At 33.8% G+C, this 6,092-nt stretch overlaps 1 protein-coding gene across 1 annotated transcript; it reads right to left on the bottom strand.

Moving 5' to 3' along the window:
- Positions 1,706-3,502, bottom strand: LOC105160756 (polyphenol oxidase I, chloroplastic-like). Its single transcript, XM_011078234.2, has one exon. It carries the CDS (start codon positions 3,500-3,502, stop codon positions 1,706-1,708), a length of 1,797 nt encoding a protein of 598 aa, XP_011076536.1.

A 6,092-nucleotide genomic window follows, 5' to 3' on the forward strand; every position in this document is an offset into this window, starting at 1 on the left:
TTATGATTCGTTTAGATAAATTATTCATATATTTTTTTTATATAATTACAGTTTATCTGTAATAATATTGATTTTTTTGGGGTGCATGTGTAATTTTTTAAAAATAGGAATGATTTGTGTGAATTATATCAACGTTATTTATGGTTGTATGTATAATTATCCAAAAAAGACATGAATAATTTATGTAAACAGATCATAAATTAAAAGATATAAATATAATTATTCCTAAATACTAACATTTCACTGTAAATGTTCGGAAAATATTTACATTAGCTCACATGTATATTAGTAATGACAATAATTATACACGACACCTAAAATTTACAGTCCCGTGATATGTTACTACATCATAACCACGTGATACGTACGGTACACTGCTTAAATTTCTATTTTTCACATAAAAATTCGATGACTTATTTACATTATTTGATTTTATTAAATTACAATGATGAAAATAAAAAAGAAATATACATAGCTAAAGTGATACCACTATGATTTTTTAATATAACCCGTCAAAATAAGTTGTTCATAATTTATATCTAAAAAAAATTAAATTTAATAGTAAACGAATTAAATTTTAAAATATTTTTATATAAATGAGACAAGATTTGAAAATGAGATATAGAAAGGCCAAATATGGACCTTGCATTGCATTGATGTTACAAATTGCATGATGCCTATAAGCTCTTGTTGCTTTGTCACTCTCTCCCCTTGTGATGTGCAACAGTTCACAGCTGAACTTCTACCTAATCAGAATGCCTAGCAGTTGGATTGGAATTTTTATTGTAAACTTTATTTTAATTAATTTATACATATTAGGTGTTTCAAAATTACGATATTTATTTTATTTGAATAAAATTATGTATATTGTGTCGGAGAAATAATATTTTTCGTTCCATAATTTAGGTATTTATACTTTTGGTTGGTTACGATATTCTTATTTTGGTCTAGTGACTTTTAAAAAGTAGTATTTTTTATTTCATGACACATTTTAATTAAACATTTTAATGAAAAATGCTACGTGCTTAGTATGTGGCCGTTAGGGCCTTTATAGTTTTGATCCCATTAATATATGAGATTCTTATTTTTAATTAGTCTTATAATTTTTAAAACGTTGTACTTTTGGTCCTATGTACTTAATAACCACACTTTTTCATTACACATTTAAAGGAAAAGTGTCATGTAACCAAAAGCACTACTTTTTAAAAAAATTACAGGGCTAAAAGTTTGAATCCCGTAATAAATTAATGGGACTAAAAGCAAAAAAAATCTTAAGTTATGCAACGAAAAATATTATTTTCTGGGTAGCAATTCAATGTTGCATTGTGAATATGCTTTACACAGATAGATAATCGTATATATAATTAACTTCATGGAACTTATAAATTTAAGAAAATATTCATAAACATAACATATATGCATAAAATCATACAATACAAATTGTCATATCAAACTATAATAAGAGATTTGTATTGATTACAAATATTCCATGCATGTAACATCCATCATAATTCCAGCGCCCCATTCGTGTGGAAAGCTGCAGGTTCTTTACTTGGAATGCTATTCAGTATGCCTTTCTCAAGACATATTGCAAATTCAATCCATTCTTTTAACATCACTCTTCTTATCATCTCAATAATCTCTGAATACAGAGATACATTCCAAGTACGAACTCGATTTGAATTAGAATCTTTCATCTCTAACGTTATGCTGAATTCTTAGATGTGTCAAACTCAATCTTAACACCACCTATCGTCACATCGCCACGCCTAGGGACCAAAGTCACCAACAAAAAGTCGCTCTCGTTGGTTCCATGTAGCTCCTCCAACACGCTAGATATCGCAAACCTCACTGACCCCTTCTCTGTCGACCTCGGGTGTCTATGATAAGGCACATCGAGGAAGCTGCCCAAGAATTCGGAATTCGCAGGCGTACATAATTTCACATCAGATTCATTCAAGTACACATCAAACTTCACGGGTTTACTGCAATCATACTCTATTTCGTCTACCAGCAACACCTCTTCCGCCTCTTCTTTCTCTTCTTTACTCCTCAACTCTTTAGGGCGCCGGATAATAATGTTCAAAACCCTGTCCAGGGCCGTCGGGAAAACCTGAGTGGCTTGGCATAGTTCAGAAGTAACTACCCGGACACCTTTTCTACGAGGAGTAGGCTTTGCGTCAAGCCATGGGATCTCGATGTCTTCGTAAATGTATCCCAGGCTCGTTGAGTCCAGACAATCCTTCACTTTGACAATCATCGGCTTGGCTTCCTCGTTGTAAAACATGAACGAGGAATCCAACCAATCGGGGTCCCTGAAAACTTTGCCTCCGAGTTTATCTACCCAAATGTTCCACAATCTGTCGATGTTGGCATGATGCGCATAGAAAATGGGGTCTCGAGCAGCTGCATAGAAAGTTCCCATGTCTTCTGTGAAGGGCTGTTTCGGGTCACCCGTCCATGCGTGAATAGTGGTATGCAGAGCTATTTCAATGGATCCAGACCCACTTCTCGTTGGGGTTTCGTCGCCAGCTCTGTAGGGTTGCCCAAAGAAAAGCCTTGGAGTTGTGGCATTTGTGATCATTTGTTTGTACATTAAGTTGAGGTTGTATTTGATCTGGTTCTTTTCCGGGCTTATACCGGTAAGAAAAGAGCCCCAGTTCAGGTCGACGACGACGGGCGGCAAGTGGTCCTGGTTGCGCAGCCTGTCGTAGAGAGATGAACTGCTGTCATTAAACATGGCCGGGATTTCCATGCCGGAAGGCGAGTCATAGTTCCAAAATGGCAAGGCAAAAGTTTCGTCTTGCAACAATTTCCGGCATATTCTCTCGTAAAAATATAGGTACCACCTATGAAATGGGAAAAACAGCCATGATCTGTGGACTTGAAATCTCACATTTGAATAGCCCTCTTGGTTGTAGCCGCCGTTGCAGTAAGCACAGTGCACGTTCGCCTGCTGCATGAAACTACGGGGATCACTGGCAGGCAGCTGCTTCATGAGGTCGACTGCTTTTCTATACTTGACCATATTATCACGGCCGTTGGCTGTGTGAGCCGGCAAACGAACACGGGTGATGGCAGTGGGAGAAGGGATATAATCAGTGATCTCCATCCCGGCCGGGGAGGTGGGACAGCAGTTGATGGGCGCGCCGTCAGGTTTTGCGGCGTCAACACAGTTCAAGTAATCTGGAGAAACCGATGATCCTAGATTGACTGCAGTTTCGTAAATTCCAGTAGAGCCCAACCCAATCAGGAGAAAACCCCTTCTCTGCACTATCAGTTCTTGATTTTCTTTCTCGTCGGGGTCGATTTTTGGGTTGTTCTCACTGGAATCTTTAGTTTTGCAGGCAAACTTTGCCGAATCATGTTTCTCGGTGGAAAGTGGAGATTTATTGAGAAACAAGTGAGAAAACTGCACGGCGGAAGGTGGAGGAGAGAAGAGACAAAAGGAGGCGACGGAGGTAGAAATTGTGGCGGCGATTGCAGGGCAAGAAAAAGCCATATCGCATATGTTAAAATGGTGGATATGACCATCATCAAAGTTATATATATATATATATATATATATATATAGAAACAGTCAGAAACCGCTCTGTAATAATAAAAATATTTAAAAATAGTTCCTATAAAAATTAAAATATCAATTATTTCTTTTGTAATATAAAATAAATTCTTAAAAAAATTTCTCTCTATAGAAATTGAGTCACACGTGTTTTAACTGCAAATTGACTATGAAAGTTTTTTTTTTTTAACATTTTTACCCTTCTCCCATATCTAATATTTATAATATTATATATTTTTTAATAATAAAATATTATTTTATATAATTATTTATTATAATAAAATATTATTTTAATTAAATTAATTTATATATTAAAAAAGAGAAGCAGTGGCTGTCTGCAGAGGAGGGCATGGCTGCGCCGCCCAACACAGCGAGGGCGACCGCCGTTGCCTATCCATTGAGGACAATGCTGTCACCTATCGGAGCGAGGGCGACCACGTCACCTCCACTTCTGGGAGAATTTGGGTGACGTCTCGATTTAGCAGCAAGACTACAACAACTCATCACCTTAGCTCCCCCTGTTGGATGTAACAATAAGCCTTAAAGTCCCTAGACAAGCAACAAGGCTCTATAGATATAACAACAAATCAAGCTCCTAAAAGCCGGCCTAATATCCCTACCTAGCTATCGAGCTACAACTACAACTTTCCGTAAGAAAAACAGGTAGCTCAACTAGATTTTGCAATGAAAACAAGCCTTCCCAAAGGTGAAGCAGAGCAGAGAGAAGCCCTCGTTCGCGTTGTTGGAATCGAGGATGCTAGATGCTGATGGTGATTCGAAAGCTAATGAGTCCTAAGAGATGCTTCTCTTTTGAGCTTTATGAACCGATCAAGAGGCCTCTTATAGGATAGATAAAGAAGAGACAACAAGAACTCAATAGCTACATAAGTCATAAATTCAACAAGTTCGGACTCTAGCATCTCTAGCTCAGAACTCCTAGCTGCCAATTCTAATATCTAACTCAGAATCCAACAAGGATAGAGCAGTAGACCAACTTACTCTATTCTTCCTTGCAGTCATTATTGCGCTGGTCAGTATTTATAGAATTTTTTTTTTTTTTTGTGGTCTCAACATCCATCATCCAATTAAATGAGAATTCCCTCGAAAAAGAATGAATTGCCAAAATTTAAAGTTAAAAAAACTAAATTGTGAAAATTAATGTTTGCAGGATAAAAAAATACCAGCCTTGAGCTACAACTTACAAAACTACAATTGTTTTTTTTTTCCCTTTCATTGATTATATTTTAATATATGTAAGAGTAAATTAAGTAAATCATATTACTAAGAGTTTCTTAAAAAAAAAAAAAAGTCTCAATTTGATTAATTTATATAACACTGATCACAATAGTACGTTGTTTTTGGATATCATTATTGATGATATCCAATAAAACCAATCATGGTATGATCGATAAATATTCGGAGAATAATTAATATGTATTGGTAGATCTATCGAATCAGTAAGGGCCCATCCAAATATGTATACGTCAATAAATAATAATAATAAAAGAAGCTCTAAAAGTTTAATACAATTACAAAAAAATCAAATGCAAATTAACATAAAATACTACTCATTAGTGGAAAAAAATGCAATCTTAGTCCTATAGCTTAAGGAGAAACATTTTTGGTTCTGCATGAATTAATTTTTGTCATTTAGTCCTATAATTTAAAATTATGGTAATTTTAGTCCTTTTTCGTCGGATTTTTCAATTTAATTGAGTCATGTATAAGTCATATATAATTTTTCAGCCAATTAATTTTGTTGAAAAAAGATTAAAATTATAAAAATTATAATTTTACATGATTAAATTACTAAAATTAATTTATTTAGGACAAAACATATCACCTCCAAATTACAGGATAAATTAAAATTGTATTATTCCCTTCTTAATTTTCATGAAGCAAACGATATCTTTCGCTTGAATTTCCTAAATATACATCATATAAGGGCATAAAATTGGTGATTTTGAAAATTATAATGAAAAAAAATTAAAGTGCTCAATCCACAAAATTGATAAACTACTAAACCAAATTGTCCATTAACTTTTCATAAAATTAAAATTGTCACTCTTCATACATATATATCTATATATATGGGTTAAATTCTGTTTACCCCATATCATATGAGAATTAAATAAACAAAAAAATCTCTATAAAAAAAATAAAGGCTTAATTGCATTTACTATCTGTATATTAGGAGGGTGGCGAAACAAGAACCCTGAATATAGGGGCGACAAAATAATTCCAAAATTATTATTATTATTATTATTTTTGACAATTGTAGGACTTCAACCACTGAATTTTTAAAAGTGGTCGGAATTTGCTTATGTGGACAAAAATTAGGACTTTTTTGGGGCTTTTGTTGATTGGGCAATTTTTTTTATTTTTTATGTGTCAAGTAAGCACTTACATGAAAAAAAAGTGGAATTATATAAAATTAATTTGAAATTTTGTATTATGTGTATAATTATAAAAATAAAATAATTATTTTATATAATATAGATTAAAATAAAAAATTAAACACACACACACT

This window comes from Sesamum indicum, linkage group LG4, assembly GCF_000512975.1.
Source record: "Sesamum indicum cultivar Zhongzhi No. 13 linkage group LG4, S_indicum_v1.0, whole genome shotgun sequence".
Classification (NCBI taxonomy): domain Eukaryota; kingdom Viridiplantae; phylum Streptophyta; class Magnoliopsida; order Lamiales; family Pedaliaceae; genus Sesamum; species Sesamum indicum.